The 21657-nt window shown below is 35.7% G+C and overlaps 1 protein-coding gene across 1 annotated transcript; it reads right to left on the reverse strand.

Moving 5' to 3' along the window:
* Positions 1–2943: 2943 nt before the first annotated feature.
* On the reverse strand, positions 2944–4355 carry LOC106053005 (neuromedin-U receptor 2-like). Its single transcript, XM_013208478.2, has one exon. The coding sequence runs from the start codon at positions 4197–4199 to the stop codon at positions 3132–3134; it is 1068 nt and encodes a 355-aa protein (XP_013063932.2). The 5' UTR covers positions 4200–4355; the 3' UTR covers positions 2944–3131.
* Between the last annotated feature and the right edge of the window lie 17302 nt (positions 4356–21657).

A 21657-nucleotide genomic window follows, 5' to 3' on the forward strand; every position in this document is an offset into this window, starting at 1 on the left:
GGTCGCTTGCCAAGGTTCAACTATAAGATACCTTGTTCAAATTCCAGAAACTCTGATTTACTAAAGGAAAAGACACAATCTTAAGTATATCTGATTAGAACAACAAATTGCCTATAAGTTTTAAACAGTAAACAAACAAAGCTACATAAATAAAGTTCAGTATTTATTCGGCACGTAAAAGGTGTGGGAGGGGGGGGTCTAGTCCAATGTAACTGAGCCTCTGAAACACTGGGCAGATGTTACGCTGGTCCATTGGTCACTAAGGTTACAAGTTATACACACGCACAAAACATACCCCATCTATGTGAATCATTAAACTAACACATGTAAAATGTTTTACATGTTTTGGAAGATAATCTACATCCGTACCTAAGCATCCCGCAGGACGACATGGGATGGCAGCGGGCATCGTATGAACCCGGGACCATCGAGACGACCGAACGACAGTCCAGCGCGCAGACCGCACGACCACGCTGCCATCTACCTACGTTTTTAAACTTTTACCTAATTCTTTACATTTTCAGAATTTTCAGCCATTTCCTAAAACGTACACATGTCCTTAAATTTACACACATGTCCTTAAATTTACACACATGTCCTTAAATTTACACACATTTACTTAAATTTGCACACATGTCCTTAAATTTACACACATGTCCTTAAATTTGCACACATGTCCTTAAATTTACACACTTGTCCTTAAATTTGCACACATGTCCTTAAATTTGCACACATGTCCTTAAATTTTCACACATGTCCTTAAATTTTCACACATTTCCTTAAATTTGCACACATGTCCTTAAATTTTCACACATTTCCTAAAACTTACACATATTTCCTTAAATTTTCACACATTTCCTAAAACTTACACATATTTCCTTATTCAGTTGCTAATATTTAAGTAAGCTTTCAAAAAACGAAAGTGATAAGTTTATCTCGTAAAAAAGTCATAGAATATTATCTTATAAATTACAGACGTTACTTCAAAATACAATATATTTACGTTCTACGCATATCCATGTGTTCATCTCATCATGCTTGTTAATTAGAAATTTCAACTCTGCTAAATAGTTGGTTTTCCTGACTTTTAGGGAACCCGGTAGACCCCAAGCTTTGCTCTTGTGGTCATGCCACACCCGTTTCATACATTTCTGGACATTCTGCCAATAATGTATTGGCCTAGACGATTCGTAGCCAAGTCTATTTCATTATTACCAGATAACCAGATAGGCTTACACTTTGAGCTCATAGTAAAAAAAAACCGGTAATTCTGCAATATTTCAAGGGGCAGCCATCTTTGTTACTATTTTGTTATTGTTTATGTTCCAAAGAAATCCCAAGATAGTGTCTTAAAAAATACCAAGAATTAACATTACTTCTGTGTTTTCAAAGCAATGCTATAGTTTCTTTTAATTTTGACTAGGTGTCAATACAATACGTTTCTTATTGTTCTGTCTTCTTTTTAATTGTTAAACATTGTCTAGATCTATTCTGATATTATTCTGATATTATAGAGAATCTAAATTTAACTAGGCCTACAATAAATATCAGCACAGTTTATTACAAAAAATTAATTGACCGTTATTGCCTTTAAGAACCTTGTCATATTAATATAGTAATTAGTAGTTAGATTATGAGTCTAATTAAAAGACTTATTAGGCCTAGCCCTTAGATGATACCGGTATAGCTAGATCTAGCATATTTTTTAGCTTCAAAAATAAAAACAAACAAAACTCAAATCAGAAAGAAAACCCAAGATACAAGATTACAGTCTAAACAATAACCAATAACAAAGATGGCTGCCCCTTGAACTCCTGCAGAATTATCCAAAAAAAAAACTTCTCAGTCGGATGAGACTATACTAGTAGAAGACAAACAATTCCTGAAAGGTGGATGGACAGAGGAATCTTTGAATTTGAATATCTTTTAATGGTAGTGGAGATCGTCCATACAAAATTAAGATGCCAGCAACACAAACATGCTTCGACGCCGTGACGAAGATAGTGATCAGAAGACGCGAAATAAATAATTAAAATAAGCTTTTGAACCAGAGTTCGAAGCTATGTGTCTTAAGCAGGATACAGCTCTGTATCTTAGGGAGGGCACAGCTCTGTGTCTTAAGGAGGACACAGCTCTGTGTCTTAGGGAGGGCACATCTCTGTCTTAGGGAGGGCACAGCTCTGTGTCTTAGGGAGGGCACAGCTCTGTGTCTTTGGGAGGGCACATCTCTGTGTCTTAGAGAGGGCACATCTCTGTGTCTTAGGGAGGGCACATCACTGTGTCTTAGGAGGGCACAGCTCTGTGTCTTTGGGAGGGCACATCACTGTGTCTTTGGGAGAGCACAACTCTGTGTCTTAGGGAGGGCACAAGAAGAAAAGAAGAACATAAATCCCAAGATTTCGAAGAGACCAGAGTTGTTCAATGTTCCCGCTACATTGACAAACTGCACTAAATGTCTTCATTACTTTACGTTTAAATTTCCTTTCCGTCAAACGTTCGGACTGGATTCAACTGACGGCTGAGTCCATTGAGAATTTGAATAATAACCAGTAGATACACATCATTTTAAAACCAGAGACTCTGATCGAGATCTAATATCTGTTTATGTTATACTTAGGCCTTATCTTTCTTAAGTCTATGTATCTTCAAACATCAGAGTGAAAAAGGTTCTAACTATTTGTTAACATTTTTAAGAATATTTTTTACATGTCTTTCTGATATATTTAAAATTATTTGAAATTTTGCAATAGTGAAAAGTGGCCGAGAGGTTACGTACGCTTCAGCTTGGCTTTACTACCCATCAATGGGGGATCAAGGTTCGACACCAGTTGTGTTTACTGAGCGCCTATAGGCAGCATGGAAAAACTTCTCCCATATACCCCGAACTGGTTCACAAATGAGATTTGATCAGAGAATGCTATAAGTATGAAAGTTGCGCTCTAAAAAGCTATTTACAAATAGTCTGTTTAAAAAAATATCACTTCTTTTATATAGTTGTCTAAATTTTCAATATTTATTTTCTGTGCCGGAGTGGAATAAACAGACAATGCACTATAGATCACTTTGCAGGAGAAAATTTCGCCCTTTATTAATGATAAAAATAAAGAACAATATACGAAAGAAATACAATTTTAAACGATTTTAGATTTTGAAAACGTTTTAGTTAGCAAATCTGGGCGAGGTTGCAATCTTTCACAGCAAACTTGCAACAATTTTATAAGCGTGCCTCTAAATTGTTTGTTAACACCAACATAAATGATAAAGTTACACGAGCTGTTGATACAGCTGACAGTGTTCATGAGCTGATAGAAAAGCCTCCCTATGTTCGTTGGGTTGTCGTCTGTCAAAGAGTACGAGGCATACTCTTCAGAAATGTACATTGGTATTGCCAGAAGGGTTGCAGTGACAAGGTAGACCGCGCAAACTGCCAACAAGGTTTTTGTTGTTCGACTCGTGGATCGTACTGAGGATGTCATTTTCTTTCTTTTGATGGAAGTTATTTGAATTTGAATGAAAATTGCTATACACCCAATCAAAGTGAAAATCGGTGGGGTATAAATGCAAGCGTATAGAAATACTTCTTGAAAAATAGCAATACTTGATCGATTGTTAATGAAATAAATAGATCTTTTAATAAGTCCAAGAGATGTGTTTCTTATGGGGTCAAAAGCACATTCGAAATCTTGCCAAAAGCTAATGTAGACACATAAGGAAAGCCAATAGACAGCCACGCCAATAATAGTGACCCAAGTTTTCTTTGGCGTCAGAATTCTGCTAGAATGGAAGGGAAAGAAAATGACCACTAGTCTCTCGGCTGTTATAAACATTGGCAGCATCAGGCTCATTAGGCCAATACTGTAGTCCAGCGCGGTGAAGAAAGTAAACAATACGAACAAAGCTTCACAGGCGGACTTTGAGTAGCCAACGTATTCTCGGTTCCACACGGCCTCGTAGATGATCTTTGGTACACTGTTGAAAGATATCAAGAAGATGATGTCGCAGAAAGCTAAGGTCACCAACAGAATGTTCGAACATTTGGACATCCCGTGTTTGACCAAGACAACGATGCTCAACACATTCCCCACAACACCGAAAATAGAAATGGCTGGAGTGATGCCAAACATGAGAATTTTCATCGCCAGCCATGTGTTTTGATCGTTGAGGATTTCATCAGCTAAAGTCAAAGTTTTATTCATCATTTTAAATGTAGTCTTTCTTCTACATTGAGCCTGTTACCTTTGAGCGTCAAGGAAAAAAATTTTAAGTTGATTTGAGAACAAATATAATAGTAACAGGGATGACTAAGAAAACCTAGCCGCTTTGTTTTGAGATTTTGTTACTACATTCTACGAAATTGTCATTCATTGGAGGACCCCTCTCCCCCCCCCCCCATCCCAAAAAATATTTTACGACGATTTCTTTCTTCATAGTCTCAGACTGGTGGACAATTTAGTGACGAGGAGTTTAATGGGGGAGACAAAATATTGACAAGATAAACGACCTTACCGAGCTAACAACACCAGTTAAGATGAAAATGCACTTTTCTAGTTAAGCCCCAGGCATGCTACACTAAGCTATGAGAGAGAGAGAGAGAGAGAGAGAGAGAGAGAGAGAGAGAGAGAGAGAGAGAGAGAGATACCAATGCATGACTTAGAAGAGATTAATAAAAAAAAATTATTTGAGTGAGTTTAACGGTAAAACCGATACTCACAATTTTAGATAATGATTCAGCTGCAGACATTAATTAACTGAAAGGATAACCACCTGATAACAACCTCCGATGATATTTCAGAAAATAATATTTAGAAAGTTATTATACAATTTCAGATTTCTCTCAACTTAAAATCGTAGAAGAGTAAAAAAAAATTAATTAATATTCATGCTTAGAACTGAGGGGGTGGGGAGATTTATTTTTAGGGCAGTGTGACTTTATGGCTTCACGTATTTACGTCACAAAGAGGCCCACTCAAAGAAAGTAGATATACAGCTGCGCAGAACATTTAGACCTATTCTATATTGTGATATAAACATACAGAACATTGGCAATCAATACATTAAATATATTTCTGTCAAGTGATCAATTGTGACATAAAAATAGATTTATTATTAATTAGATGAATAAATAATTTTTTTTTCTTTAATTATTTATTATGATAGGACAAGAAACGAGTGAATATCTCTGACAAGGTATATAATCTAGAAGTATGAAGTTAGTTGAAATGTAGTGTTTAAACAAGTCAGTAGGAGGCTGGTTGGAATATTCAAAACACAGAACTTTTGTTTTAAAAGTAGAAACATTGAAAATAGGAAGTGGTTGAACAGAGTTTTAAAACGTAGCCCCTACTAATGGAGGTTGTCCTGCAGGCAGTTTCCGAAAGTGACAGCTGGAGATCTCTTACAAAAGCTGCGTGAAACACATTTGAGGACCACAAGGAAATCAACTGGCGAACACAGTGGTTAAAGGCGAAGAAAGAACTTAAGTCGTTCACCGTCCGCTGTGGATGTGGAAAAATTTGTAGGTCACATCTAGGTCTGCGTAGCCACACGAAATACTACACTTCTCATAACTATTCGAAGCCTTATAACTAATATATCAATAGTGTCCTAGACGTCAATGCCTTGTTTTGATTGAAGGATAGTAAGTGTTGCACTAAACTCTGTTACAGACAAATTACTTTTTGTTTTTTTTCTTAGACATTTGTTCCTGGAAGATAACAAAAAAATATTCTGGGCGTAATGTATTGTTTAGATGTGATGATGCAACCTACCCTCTAGATAGGACACCGTGAGGCTTTCAGATAAAAGAACGTCTTTGTTAAAAGTGTTATTGTTCCTGATTATATCTTAAACCAAAAAAATGTATGAAAATGAAACTTAGTCCAAATCATATGAATATATATATCATGAAATGACCCAAAGCAAACGGCGTAGAGAGTCTTAGCTATTTCTCGCCAAAGATGTTGGCTTATTATTACATCATCTCTAGCAATGTTCAATGACGTCATGTCGCCAATATTTCTTTTTATCGCCTTCAAACATTAAAAAAAAATTATACTCTTCAAATCAGTATATCCAGTTATTCTCCCGGTATCAAGAAAGTCCAACATCACGACAACACTGTTTGTCTCTCGGTATCGAGAAATTCGAACATCATGACTTCACTGTTTGTCTCTGGGTATCAAGAAAATGCAACATCATGATGTCACAGTTTGTCTATCAGCAGCACGAAATATTCCTCTCTGACTTGTACACTACCTGCGCCCTTTGTCACATTTACTACCAGCCTTGCTGCATGCTTCTGTGTTACATCTCACTTCCTAGAAATCGCATTTACTCGTTTGAAATCATTCAGTCCCATTGCATTTCAGCTTTGGGTAGCTTTGTGCAGGATCCATTTGTACAATATTGCTTTGTTTTAATAGGTGCCAATACATTATGAGATGATTAAAAACACTGTATTTGGAAACGCGCCAATTGAACTTCCACGTTGTTATTAGCGATCAAGATGGGCATATGAACATTTTTACAAAGCTTATATTAACTCTGTCTGTCTGTATGGTAAAAATTTTGTACACGGTATTTCTCCAATAGCTAATCTCGGATTAAGCTGAAATTTATCATTATTATTAATTTTACCAGACAACAAAAGAATCAATAAAAAATTAACCAATCAGTTAATTAACTATTGGTAATTAATTATTTTGTTTGGTATCTTGGACAAGGGAAAAAATCGTACTTGACAGATGTGGTGGTATAAGCTGAATTAGTCCCCTTGAACCCTGAGTGAAATTTTTTTTTATGCATTAAAAAACAAGATCATGTAAACATTCACATTCTTCCCTCCCCCTTTCACAACTAGTCCAGTCAAGTGATAGTATCACAGTGAATTGAGAAAGCTAAAAGCTAAACAAAATCAATTGGTAAAAATATGCCAGATATGATTACACTTTTATATGACTGATACAAGCTAACTGATACAATAACACTTAATATAAGCTTATGTTTTTTTTAAAAGTATTTTAAAAAATTTATTATTGTTTTCTGTCTGCTACTTTAATCGTCGTCAGAAACCATAAAACGCCGCAAGAGAATATGTTTTGTGAATGTTGTTTTAGTATTTCTGCCAATGTACATGAAAACCTCTGAATTTATGTAGAAAATATAGAAATAGCCTCGAAAAACTTTTTTTAAAAATCTCTTTTGACAACTTTATTTTAGTGATGTCAGAAGCTCGTAATCCTGCCACTACTAGCTGTTGGAGCTAATCCATGCTTATAGAGAAGTTAACTATTAAATCTGATGAGATCATAATTGTAGAACATTAAAGTCAAGTAACTCTAAGGAAACATTTGAAGACGATAGATTCCGGGCATCATTGGCATTTGGTTGTGGCACTATCGCAGTTAGTTTTGTAATAAAACTGTGCGCAACCAAATAGCGCAGCTTTCTTCTAAAAGCGATGACGTCATTTGCAGTATTTATATTGGTGCAGTATTTTTTTCCCTTGTCGCTTCGTCGTGATTCTGATGTGACGTAATTTTTTCTCAATGGCGTTTGATGCTGATATGCCATCTTATGCTAGTTATGTAAGCTGTACTTCTTGTGGTCCTGAATAATTTTTGATTTTATACTACTGGACAGCCTTAGCCTATTGCCTTGAATGTATTCTTAATAGGACTCTTTGACTCCTGTTTAGGGTGAGTTTTATTTCATACTGTAAAGATAATTTTTAATATGGATTCGTTCGTATTTGTAGTTGTATATTAGACGTTATAATCTATGTTATTTGTTTTCTATAGGTTTTCAGTGTTGGCGTTACTGCCTTTAACATTGTTATCCTCATCGTTGGTGAGCATTCTTCTTAGTTAGAAGATTCTGGTATTACCCTGAATGTTGTTATAGAAAGTTGAACAATATTATCAGACAACATACTATATCTATAACGTGTTTATTTCGTTTTAAATACTATTTAAGTATTTAATTGGACTGAAAGTATGAATTATTAACTTCATATCCTGTCATATGTATTTGCATTCACATTATTCATTTGTCATATCATTGTACAAATATCATTGAAATAAATGTATAGTTTAATTGTAAATCATCATACACAGCGTTGAATAATGTATGTCCAACTGGCTGTGTGTTTGGTGTGTCTGTTAAGCTGAACTTTGGGAATGATATTGTTTATGAAGCAAAAAAAAAAAATATAATTAATTTTCACACACATACACATTGTAATTAAAATTCCACTTTAATACCTAGCCAATTTAATATGTATTAATAAATAACGAAAGTCCTGACTAGCATCCACATGGTAATTTGCCTTCTAACTCACAACTTCACAAGAAGATGCATGACTCCTTTCTTATCATTTTTCAGACTATTTACTACACCATTATATATATATATATATATATATATATATATATATATATATATATATATATATATATATATATATATATATATATATGTATATATATATATATATGTATATAATTCTCTACGTCGTCCAACCATGCGGGACACCAGCACGCACGCCGACTCTCTAAACCTCCTGCCGCCCCCCTCCGGCATGCACTGGCGCCTTCCTCGCATGCGCACACGGTCATTTGTCCAAACCCAATCCATTACTAAATAGCAGCGTATGCTACGTCGCGGGTCGGCTTGTTCCATTATAATTTATCACAGAGCACGCCACAAAAAAAGGGCTATGGCTATATATTTTTTTTTTGTTGAAGAAACGTCTGTTATTTATAAGACAAGATAAAATATAATATTGACGTAGTTATGAGAAAAAAAAGTGCTTTGATTTCAAGCACTTGACAGTGGACTGTGAATTAGAAATTGACATTTGTATTTTACATCTATATATATTTACATCTATTTGTTACAGGCATTCTATAGAATGACGGGCGTTTTTTGGCAAAGTACGAAATGATTCTCCATTTCCTACTTTGCCTAAGCATTCTATAGAAATGTGATGAAATGAAATTTAGCTATTCCCTCTCGGATTCCTCAGGGTAAAGCGACTACACCATATGCAACACTGCATCTTGTCATTAGCGTGACTAGTTCGTGACCAATACGATTACTTAAATCTAAATAAGCTCGAAAGAAGGGTCCCCGAAGGCAAGATTATGAAACGTTGCCAGATTTTTTACATCTAAAAAGTTAGATCTACGTGCAAATGTTATCCTTTTGAATCAACTATAATTTCAAAAGTCGCATTCAGATTTTGAAGCCTTTGTTTCTTGTGCAGTGATGGAGATGGACAACAGAAACTAAGCGTGATTAAAAAGCCAATTTTTTTAAAAACTTTTTTCAAAACTTTATATATATTTCCCAATAAATATTGAACGAATAAAATAATAGGAGTTTCTGAATAATAATAATAATAATAATAATAAGCTTTCGATTCAGTTCCGCATGATTGGCTATTAAAAACCCTGGACATCCATAGAATCAACCCAAGAATAAAACAACTATTGAAAGTCTGTATGAATAATTGGAAGATAAACCTGCACCTAAATCGTGATAAACTAGGTTCTGTGCACATAAGAAGAGGTATATACCAGGGTGACTCACTATCTCCACTCTGGTTCTGCCTAGCGATTAATCCTCTATCTACATTACTCCAAGACTCTACAAACGGTTTTAGGGTTGACACTAAATGTACAAAATGTGTGTCCCACTTATTATACATGGATGATCTAAAGCTATACGCAGAAACCGAGCAAAAATTACACACCTTAATCAAAACGGTAAAATGCTTTAGTGACGATATCTGTAGGGGAAGGTGGGGTGAAATGTCACAGTTTTCAGATTTTGATGTTTTAAACATATTTAGAATTCATTGATTCTCACCAAACTTAACATGCTGTAACTTAAACATTCAGACAACAATTAGAGTAAATGAAATAAACTTTATCTCTTTATTTATCAAAGTTATACAACAAAAAAGTGGCTGGGTTGAGGTTGTGACAATTTGCCCCACACCGGGGTAAGTTGACACAGGCATGGGGTAAAATGTCACACATTTAAAAAATCACCATATCTTGCTATGTCTAAAAGAAATAGCATATTAAGTCAAGACTTTGTTCTTGTAGTAGTTTCCTTGACTGGCCGTCGTGAAATAATGATATATATGTGAAGGTTCTGAAAAGTTTTGGACCTAACAAGAAAAGCTGTAGGTTTTTCTTCAAAATAATGTTTATATTTTTCTATATAATATTTGTAAACTATCTGTTCACTTCTTTCAGCACTGCACCCACTTCCAACCTATCTAAATAGTAGGACTAGGTAACTTCTTTACTAAAATAAATGTTGCGCTCGGAGGACATCTTTTCTGTATGCTGATGCTGGCATAACCTTTGTAAACAGCATTATTTAAAGAGAAAGTCGCTTAATACTATTTAGGTATCTATTAGGTATCACCATAAAAAGGAATCAATAAAACAAATAATTATTAATAAACAAATATTAATATTAAAATTTGTTTTCAAAATGCTTAATCTTCATTGGGGCAAGTTGTCACAACTGTGACAAATTACCCCAACCTGTGTGACAACTTGCCCCACAACAATTTTCAGAACATTTATTTTAATAACATTTTATTGGGTCGAGCTTTTTGAAAAAAACTAATTTCAATGTGTAACTAATACACAGAGATATGAAACAGTGTAATGTTAGACAATCATCTCAAAATTATAAGTGTTTTTCAACAAAATTACACAAAAATAAAATTCCACTTTCCGAACAGTCAAAAACAATGAATCGTGATAATTTTAAAATGCGAAAAGGTATCGACTTCATTTTATAACTATTTGTAAATGTTTCCGTAAACATCTCAGAGGTAGTTTCACATTTCTGATAGCGCATCACATTATATCGATATAGTGTTTGTGACAACTTACCCTTGTGACATTTCACCCCACCTTCCCCTATGTCTTTTGGCCTGGATAAGTGTGGCATCATAAGCATTAAAAAGGGCAAGGCAACGAACACCAACATTGAATTTGAAGGCATCGAGGAATTGAACTCCGCCTCTATTTATAAATATCTTGGAATAAACCAGAATGCCAAGATAAACCATAAGAAATTAAAAGAGGACTTTCTTGGCAAATATAGGCAAAGAGTTAATAAAATCCTCAACACCAAACTGTCTGGCAGTAATCTCATCACTGCAATAAACAGCTGGGCCGTCCCTGTGCTCCTTTACACGTTCGGTGTGATCAAATGGACTGACACCGACCTACATGACATTGACAGACTCACTAGAAAATTACTAACCAAGTTTCGATGCCTACACCCCAAGTCCTCCACCATAAGGTTATACCTGCCCAGGAAAGATGGGGGTCGTGGATTGCAGAACATCTTCAAATTGTGTAAGATGCAAGTTTTAAAAATACGATCAAAACTGCTCGCCTCCAGCAACAAATTAGTTTCCTTCCTACGGAAATACGACTCCGATGCAACCCCCCTGAACCTACACAATGCTGATGTCAATATAGGTTTGGACGACGTAGGGCATGAGATTCGCCAATGGGAAGAAAAAACACTCCACGGAAAATTTCCGGCTTCATTACATGGGGACAACATCGACAAGGCTGCTTCCTTAACATGGCTCAAAGCAGGTCATCTCTACCCTGAAACAGAAGGCTTTGTTACAGCAATACAGGACAGAGTAATCAGGACAAAAAATTACGAGAAGCATATCCTGAAACTCAATGTTGTCGACAAATGCCGAAAATGTGGAAATGTGGGCGAGTCGATTGAACACATTATGGCAGGATGTCCAGCCCTATCAGAATCAGCCTACCTAGGTCGCCATAACCAAGTTGCAAAGTTAATACACCAACACTTGGCTTTGACGTACAAATTGATCGGTAAGGACACTCCCCCTTATTATAAATACTCTCCGCAAGAGGTTCTTGAGTCTACTGATTATCTGCTGTACTGGGATAGGCCTATTCTGACCGACAAAACGGTAGATTTCAATCGCCCGGATCTGCTGTTCATCGATAAAAAAGAAAAAACCGCTACCATTATCGATATCGCTGTACCACTGTCTCATAATTTAAGAAAAACTGAGATAGAAAAACAAAGAAAATATGGGAACCTAGGCTTGGAGATTAAGCGTCTATGGAAATTGTCCAAAATAACAATATACCCCATTGTTATATCAACCGAGGGGATAATAACAACTGACCTCACAGACACCTTCAAGGCCCTTAACATTCCTAGGAACATCTTCGTTGCCTGTCAGAGGGCGGTACTGCTGCAGACCTGCCACATCACCAGAAAATTCCTCAGTGGAAACTGTTAAAGGGACTACGATGAATTTTGTTTCTCTTTAGCGAAACTCGACCCTGGCAGCGCCAGAGAATGACTACTCGTTCATTTCTAACATAATAATAATAATAATAATAATATAAGGAAAAAAATCGAATCCGATTATCTGAACACGCCAGGCAGGGCCAGCCTTCGATACTTGGAAGCCTTAGGCAGCTTCCTACTTTGCCTATGCCTAAGGTCGGACCTGCACCAGGACGCGATGGGTTTGGTTATAAATTGTGGTATTTAACTTTTATCGTTAGCCTTGTATAGATTTCTATCGATATTTCTAACCGCCGTGTTGCGCGAATAAACAAGGCTGGTGAGGGTTGGCATCACACCCTCCAATTTCTTTTACACGCTATCCTTCAACAACGTGGACATACCTAGGTGGTTGACATAAGAATAGTTAGTTGCAGCTGTTCTTCGGGCTAGCGTAGTCCAAAGAAGAAATATGCAACACTGGTCGATTAAACCGGACCCAACTGTACAATAAGATTATTATTGGTACTTTAGAAATCGGTCCGAATGATCCGCTGCTCCAATTATGTGGTTGTCCGGTTAACATGAATCGACTGTAAGTCAAAAGGGTTCTACAACTGTGTCCGCTGATTACCCGCCACTAGTACATCTTCGACATCAGACAATAATAACGATATTAAATTTTAATGAGCGTCAGTTTCACACAATTTAATTTAAAAAAAAACAACTGTATTTCTCTAATAACATTAGCGCGACTATCATAGGCCTACTCTGATTTGTTTTTTTTTTCTCATATAATTTCAATGTAACAATTTATTTTTTTAAATATTCAAATACTTTTTTTTTCAATCATGCTATAAGATTCTATCAATAATGCTATAAGATTCTATCAATCGTGCTATAATATTCTATCAATCAAGCTATAAGATTCTATCAATCATGCTATAAGATTCTATCAATTAAGCTATAAGATTCTATCAATCGTGCTATAATAATCTATCAATCAAGCTATAAGATTCTATCAATCATGCTATAAGATTCTATCAATTAAGCTATAAGATTCTATCAATCGTGCTATAATATTCTATCAATCAAGCTATAAGATTCTATCAATCATGCTGTAAGATTCAATCAATCAAGCTATAAGATTCTATCAATCATGCTATAAGATTCTATCAATCGTGCTATAAGATTCTATCAATCAAGCTATAAGATTCTATCAATCAAGCTATAAGATTCTATCAATCAAGCTATAAGATTCTATCAATCAAGCTATAAGATTCTATCAACCGTGCTATACGATTCTATCAATCATGCTATAAGATTCTATCAATCATGCTATATGATTCTATCAATCATGCTATAAGATTCTATCTTACATCAAGATCCGAACTAGAGTTCAAACAACACAAAACTTAGCTGTTAGATCAATATCCACCACAACTCTTGTTAGCCTATCCAGCTAATGATAAGGTCAACGCCTTTATCGACAGAACATGAAGCAAAACCCAAAACGCAATATTAAGCTGGTCAATGCAAAGTATTGTTGCATACCATCCCAACGACATCACTTCCCGCCTTCCCCAGTTTACTTGGTGTTGACAGGTGTTGAATGATGTTTGTGGATGTTGACAGGTGTTGAATGATGTTTGTGGATGACAGTTGTCACAATATCGTCAATTGTAATATTGTAACAGCGCAGCATTTAAAAACAAAAAACCTTCATAATACTGCATACAAGTCATCAAGACTCCGGTTATAGGATAGGCCTACTGTTAATTAGTTGACATCACAATGTTGTCAAGCTGTTGACCCGATAGTAAAGCTAAGCTCTGCATGGAGAAAGTTTTATAGCTTCTTGTGTGGAGATAGTAAAAACCTCGGGTAGCTGAATTCAAGGTTTGAGTGCTGTGAAATTTTAGCTGCAACTGTATGATTTATCCACCTAGCTGTTTAAACTAGTCACCTATGGGAAAGCGCCATTGTTCTTTCTACTAGCTAGATAATGCCATGGGTAACCTAAGTTTAATGAAACAAGATCTACAACCTGTATATAATTTCAGTGAAACAAGATCTACAACTCTGTTTACAATTACATATATTAAGAAAAGGCAGTTTTCTTCCTTCGATTGTTCCTTTTAATTAAAAAACAATCAAAATACATTTTAAAAAATACTGTTAAAAAAATAAAGTTTCTTTAAGTCAAAGTAAAGGTGTTATTAGAGTGAGATTAACTTAACTAAAACCAAATACCAAAGCTTTCAACAGAGCAAAGTATGGGTGTCAGCCAAAAGTGTGTAGGGAAAGTCTTATAGCAAAAAAGAAAGGCCTGACTTAATATTCCAAATATGTTATTTAATTACAGTTCGACAAACCAATAGTTTGTTTGTGTGTATGTATGTGTGTGTGTGTTCGTACGATTTGTGATTTGTGTTTGTAGCTCTGATACGGTGGGTGTGCAGTGTTGTGTGAATGTGGAATGTTAAAAGAGGATGTTAAACAACAAGGAAGCCGAAGAGAAGGTCTGGAGCATGGCACGAACAGAGAGAAACATTGTTTACAACGTGCGCTGTGTACACGCGATTCAACTAGCTATAAAAGGACACATTTATAGTTATGTTTTTATTTTTATAATAGGAGTCTCACGTTCTCCGAACAAGCTCGCTACTATTGTTGAATAGTTTCTTTGTTGTTCTAGTCACAAGCACCAACACAATGACATAAAACTTGTTTTGACAATCACATCTCAATGGTGTGTGTGTGGGGGGGGGGGCTGGGGGAAGAAGAGAAGGAGGGAGGATCTGAAAGAAGGTCTCCGTGCTGCCTTTAAGGGCTACTGAAGTGAAATTACTTTCATACAGATAATACATTTTCTAGAATTTCTGGAGCTTCATCTATAGTATGTGATATGATGCATCTTTTATACTAATCCCCCTTTCAGACCTTGTGATCTATAGGTCAGATGATGTTAAGGTCATCTGTTTCTTTGACCAACGGTTAACGAGCAGGTGTCATGTGGCCAGCACAAGGACCAACCGCATTTACTCAGGGGATGCCCTAAAAATCCTTAAATTCTAAATCCCAGTCTTCAAAGAGGTTCAAACCCAAGACCCCAGGTTTGAAAGCCAAGCGCTTAATAACTCCGCAACCGAACCCCCATCTTTTATACTACAGGGCCGGCCTTAGGCCGATTTGATCGATTGCTTCAAAATTGGGCCCCAAGCATGGCAGGGGCCCCGTAATTTTCATTCAGCATATCACTATCAGTCATGGCTCTTGTTACAGGATTTTGAAGATGCAGGACTTTAAAAGGTTATCATGTTTAGTGTATCGTACAATTGACGTCATTTTAATCTATAGCGTTTGAGTCGCTTCCTATGCATGCTGTATAGGAAATGTTGATTTAATGATCTAATTAATAGTAATAGTTGTACTTGTTATTGTAAAATTTGGAAGAGGGGCCTCGCAAGTATCCATTAAATTGATTCCTGCACTTCGTAATGTCGGCCCTGGCTGAAATAGCAGAAGTAAAGTACTATGTAATGCTATATAAATAACTAGGCAGTATAACTTTTTATTGTAATCAAGCTCCACTACTTGTATGAACTTTTCGATTTGCATCCATCATGTCATAGAAAAGTCCGATAAAGGGGCATATTTATGGTAGAAAAATAATCATAAAGTAATAATAATTAAATTAGGGTTGTCGTTTCTCCAAACTTTGGGCCTTTTCCACGCATGGGAAATAACACGTGTTTTTTTTTTTTTTTTGCATATTGTTGAATGGTCAAAGAGTTCTTTCCCTTATCTTTTTTTAAAAACGTCAAATATCAGTGCGGTATTCAAGTGGTCATTATTTCTGCCAATAATTGTAGGTCACTACCTATAACGCTTTGTTCCCTTGTATATTTACTTCAATTTTATATTAACGTAAGGCGCGATACCCCCATCATGAATTTTCTTTATATTGTTAATGTTATCCGGACGATCGATAAATCTGGACAATTATCCGGGTAATCGAGTTCTACTGTAGGCCTACAATAAAATTGTTAGTTGAATCACGTAGTACACATTTTGAATCAAAGCATGGACATCCATTACATTTCAAACACACACAAATCATGACTAAGAGACTATTTCGTTGATTTAGTCAATAAAAAATGAATAAAGGCATGACGAAAGAAATCTTACCGAAAGCGAATTAAAGAAAACAAATTAGCTCAACTTGTCCGAAGTCTACAATAAACTACAAAATTATGTCTTTCATGAGGTTTTCCATATGTCCAGGACTATATCTTTCATAAGGTTTACAAAAGTCCGCGGCTATAATATGTCTTTAATAAGATTACCATACGTCCGGGGCTATGTCTTTCATAAGGTTTACAAAAGTCCGGGGCTATAATATGTCTTTCATAAGATTACCATACGTCCGGGGCTATGTCTTTCATAAGGTTTAACATACTACTGGGACGTACTTTCGTTTGAAATTGATGGACTCTGTAGATTTACATGTAATTTACGCAATAGTACCATGTGCTCCATGAAACCATTTCATTTATTATATATCGCGTAAATATTTACAACTTTTGTATTCGTCAGCAACGTTTTTTTGTCTAAATGTGAAGAAAATCGAAAAAAAAAAATTCTCCTAGAAATGTGAGTATAACCTATCACATAAAATGTAACTTATAAAAGTACATGTATAGCCCAACTCGATATTTTTATAGTTTTAAAACATTAACTTATTTACTATCGTCTCAACGTCTTAAAGAATTAGATCTAGATGTACAACAAAGACTTTAAAATACATTTGATTACACTTATGTTTACACAGAATCAATTCGTTTTCATATAAGAATAGCACTACATCTTTACAAATTTGATTAGAGTAACACCTTCAGTCAAATCACTAAACGTAAAGACAGGACAGAAAAAATAAAAAGTAAAGTAGCTAAAATACTTAGAACACTAAACCATAGTTTACAAATAGAAAAACAAAACCTAATGAAATACTCAGAAAGGCACAAAGATAAAGGCACATTTCTTATTCCATACGCCAGAACAAGTTCGTACAAGTGCTCCATCTTCCCTCCCTAGTGCCATTAGAGAATTGAGCACTAAAGGTATCTGTTTGATAGAGAAGCTGAATGCATTTTTTAAAGTGAATGCTGATATTGAAATTTTCGGGACAGCATTCACTTAAAGAAAATGAAAGGAAAATAACAAAAAAGAATAAAAAAATATTGTTCAAGTTTCTGAATGTGACATTCGATGCGATTGTCCAAAATGCTAGTCATATACACACTTGAGGACCCAAAAGATACGAACGATAGGTGACGATCACACACAACCATCCCAACTGGCCCATTTCAAACACACCCTCTATTTGCGTTCTGAGCTTGTGTTTTTATAATAAATCACATAGGTTAGAGAATTTAATTTAAAAAAAAAAGATTAACTCAACTTCTATGTTCAATGTTTACATGCAACAAACTCTTCACCCCTTTGTCTTTGTGACGGCATATGGTTTGTTTTTATTTGAATGACATTGTATTACAGAATGAATTTAGAGAAGTACCATTGGATTTGTATTTAGTGATGCATCTTTCGATTTGATATTCATTCTTTTAAACGTATGATTAAAAAATAAGCCTAAAATTAAAAAAATAAAACTTAAACTTAAGAAAATTTAAGATTTCAAGATTTAAATACTCATCACAATATATGAGTTGATATGATATGATTTACACAATGATTTCCAAGAACAGGATTTTTTTCTTAAATTGCAATACTATGATACTTGAAATTTAAAGTAATAGATAAGATAAGAAAAGATACGCTAATTTTATTGGTCCAAACAAATTGAAGATCAGTTTGATTGCATTTGTCTACCTCAGCATTGCTATTATAACAATAACGATACAGATGCAGACAAGCAAAATAATTTTTAAAAATCCTTTTTTCGAAAAACAAAGATTATCTAAGGGGAAGAACTCCCCAATTACAATTAGATACCTGTATAATGTAGAATTTATTTCCCTTTTTCGATTTCAAACAAAATAGCTGATTACCAATAATCAATAGACTTATTGATTGGTTATTGGATTGATTTGTGTTTTGTTTATGGTACAATAAAAGTTTCAACTTGATCCGAGAACGGGTATGGGAGAAATAACGTGCACAAACATTTAAGAGGACAAAACTCGATAGTTTTTACAATATCTGTGAATTACTGAAGGGTTAATTTCTCCTGTTAATAAAAAAAATTAATAACCAGTAACTATTTGACTAAATGGTTATTTTTTTTTTTGTTTTTTTTTTTAACTGATTCCTGTTTTGTCTAGGCCAATGAATACGTGTTCCATTCCGAGCCTTACCCTTGTTGTTACCGGTCGTTGTCTTGTTGCACTGGACTGCTGGTAGACAACTAAAGCGTTCTAGGCGTTATGTATCTTAACTAATAAATAACTTTTATGAACAAACTAAATATCCTTTTACTTATAAACAAAATCAAGTTAATATGAAATCAAATAAATGTACTAGATTTAAGTAATAATATTCTTTAACAAACTCTAACTCAATACTATAATTCAAACTTAAAGCCCTCCTCCAATGTACGCACGCAGACATCTACATCGTTGCGAAAATTCTTCACCAAAGACTTGTCACAGATCAAGAAATAGTAGAGATTGTTCCGGATGGTATTATTTTCATCTTCTCTACACACAGTCTCTAACGTACTTAGACTGACCGTCACTATGTTTTACCATGTCTATTGGTGGAGCAGCGTTAAGGCGCAAAAAGACTTCCTTTCGTATACCTTGACCACAATTACACTGTGTATAAGCACCACATGCTCTTTAAGCTTTTGCGGCTATAACCGACTAAATTCCAAGTACAGAGCAATGTCTGCTAAAGTATTTCTTAGGAGAAAGTAAAAAGATTTTCAAGACACATCCGCATCTCCCATTCAACGTTGTAACGTGTCTCACTATTCAGGCTCTCTGCAAACTGCTCCACACGACACCACCAACTCAAAGAACTTGACAACTCAGGGGGCCAAAATAGTTTAATGTCCAATAAATCACAGCCAATACGGTACAATTGGCAGCCCGTCACACAGACTGTACAAATATCTTTCCGTTAACACCGTACCGCCGTATCAACTCTTGCACTGGCCTCTCCGCCTAGCCCCGGACTTGCACTGGGTTCGACTGTTCAGGACTGACTTCACACACTGTGCTCGTTGTGTCGGACTCGATCGCAGATGAAGATCAGGACACCGTCTCGTAATAGTGAGGTGTCTTGTGTGATGTTGCTTGTTCAGGCTGTCTTGAGGTTCGGTTCAATGTTCGGCTTCGAGGTTCGGGGTCGCCACTGTGATGTTGCTTGTTCAGGCTGTCTTGATGTCAACTATGGATGACTGTTGAATTTCATCCAATTACTCTGCAAGCGTTTGGGTGTTATTGTTCGGGTGTATTCCGTGTAGTTGATCAACAATCCAGACAAAACAAACACATCGGTTTTAACTAGTAAAGAGATGTAGTCAACGCTGAAGAACAATGTAACATGTATTTATTCCAAGAAAAGGCCACAGTAAAAGTCTCTGTCACTAAACACGTCGTTACCCTAGAGGATTATATCGCTAACTGATTTTCCGGTCTATAACCCAACATATCCCAAACGTCACTAGTCCCGTTCAATATGCGTCTTCTATGCTGCGTCGCTAAATAACTAATCTATATAAATAAGGTGTCTAACACTTGAATGTATTTGACAGTTTTCCGCACCGAACCGTCATAATGAGCCGTACATAACCACACCGCTGAATTAAGTCGTCTGTAGTGAACCCGTACTGTAGTGAACCCGGACTGTAGTGAACCGGACTGTAGTGAACCCGGACTGCAGTGAACCGGACTGTAGTGAACCCGGACTGTAGTGAACCGGACTGTAGTGAACCCGGACTGCAGTGAACCCCCGGACTGTAGTGAACCCGGACTGCAGTGAACCCCCGGACTGTAGTGAACCCGGACTGTACTGAGCCTTGTCTCATAACTTTTACAAGCCTCCAAGAAAACTTTGATGAAAGTTTGAACAATGTAAATTAAATGTAACAAAGTTTAAGTAAATAACTTTCCATGTCTGCGTTTGTCAAACAGAGGCAGCCTTGAAGGTTGACGAGTGGGGCCACCGAACCAGACCCCTCGTAATTAGGGGCCCTTCGATAAATTAAATCTTTCGTCGCCGTCAGCCCATGGCCATCGTACAAATATTCGTGTCTCTGATAAAACACTTGCTCAGTAAGCATATATAACATCCCAATGTAAACATTTGTTATTACATAGTCCAATCTATGGCGTAGAACTTTAAACAACTAGTTCTTTTGTTTGTCCTGGTGTACAGTGTTTAATAAGCAACGATTTTTTACAAATTTCTATCATATAGCTAATGTAGCACGTAGCAATTATATATATATAGTGTTTCCTGTCTTTCCGTCAGACCATCTGTCGTGTTTAGATTACAAAAACTATGACAGTTATTGAAAATCCAATTTCCCCATTTATATGTAGCTTGCTAAGTTTATGGGCAATACCTTTTGCCCTCTGAAAGCAGAACTATCTTTTTTTTTAATTGTATATGCAAGCCGATTTTTCAAAAATTACACCACTTTAAAAACAATGAAAAACAAGAAACATAAGTTTTTTGCTTTTTTTAAAAACAAAATTTATATGAAATGTAGTTGTATCAATTAGCTTGGATCAGTCATGTAAATAAATTTGTAATATATCTAGACTAACAATAATAACTCTGTGCGATTAGAAATATTTTTAGCAGTTGTTTTTGTTTAGCGCAATTTCATTCCTTGAGTTTTCTCAACGCGCTATGATCCTATCACCTGTGTGGACAAGTTGGGAACTGGTTGGGGGAAGAAAGAAAGGGAGATCTGGGTGAATTTAACAGTGATCGCTTTTAAATGCATTTTATAAAATAAAATAAACAAGTTTAACGACCTGAATTCAAACTTGAGGGCTCAAGCCTCCTCAAGCTAACACACTAACCACTGTGCCAGCGACGTAGTTATGAAATAAGAAGCTCTGTAGTTATATATTATTAGTCTCAAACTTTATAGCGGCGAGCTATTTCTCTCTACAAGATATAATGAACGTATTCAAATTATTGCAACACATCAGTCAAGTACAATTTCTTTCCTTTGTTCTTTGTTGGATACCAAACAAAATAATTTATTACCAATATTTAATTAACTAATTTCTTATGTAGGTCCAGAACGCAAAACAGAACTGTTTTTGTAGAGGGCTTTTGCAAGAGACAATTTGA

The sequence above is a fragment of the Biomphalaria glabrata genome, chromosome 13 (assembly GCF_947242115.1).
Source record: "Biomphalaria glabrata chromosome 13, xgBioGlab47.1, whole genome shotgun sequence".
NCBI lineage: Eukaryota > Metazoa > Mollusca > Gastropoda > Planorbidae > Biomphalaria > Biomphalaria glabrata.

Excerpts from the sequence above, each read along its gene's own strand:
- LOC106053005 (XM_013208478.2), bottom strand. The coding sequence starts at position 4,199 with ATGATGAATAAAACTTTGACTTTAGCTGATGAAATCCTCAACGATCAA.